Source organism: Cystoisospora suis (genome assembly GCF_002600585.1).
Source record: "Cystoisospora suis strain Wien I chromosome Unknown contig_1001, whole genome shotgun sequence".
Taxonomy (NCBI): Eukaryota; Apicomplexa; class Conoidasida; order Eucoccidiorida; family Sarcocystidae; genus Cystoisospora; species Cystoisospora suis.
In genome coordinates this window covers 30,341-30,594 of record NW_027153802.1, presented here as the reverse complement: position 1 = coordinate 30,594, position 254 = coordinate 30,341, and the positions used below count along the sequence as shown (strand labels likewise).

Genomic DNA, 254 nt, shown 5'->3' with positions numbered 1-254 from the left:
CCAGCCGGTCTTCCTAGCATCACACCTGATGGCAACTCTTCAAGCGTATCGCCCTCGTTAAATGGCAGACCTGACTTCCTTGCCTCTCTTTCAAAGGGGGGTATCGCAGATGGTATTTCTACGGCTCTGCAGAACTTGCCGTTTGGCCTTGGAGGGGGGCAGTCTCCGGCGACGTCGACGCCTGATGCGGCTGCCCAGTGGTCAGCTGACAACTTGAAAACGTTCAACGATGTCCCGTCGAAGGTTCAAGGTAG

At 55.9% G+C, this 254-nt stretch overlaps 1 protein-coding gene across 1 annotated transcript in view; it reads left to right on the top strand.

The window, feature by feature from the left end:
• Positions 1 to 254, top strand: part of CSUI_002345 (perforin-like protein plp1) — a 10,586-nt gene that overhangs the window by 1,545 nt on the left and 8,787 nt on the right. The window contains exon 3 of the mRNA XM_068062547.1: positions 69 to 250. Within this exon, the coding sequence (XP_067925476.1) occupies positions 69 to 250 (182 nt within the window). The remainder of the gene's footprint in view (positions 1 to 68; positions 251 to 254) is intronic.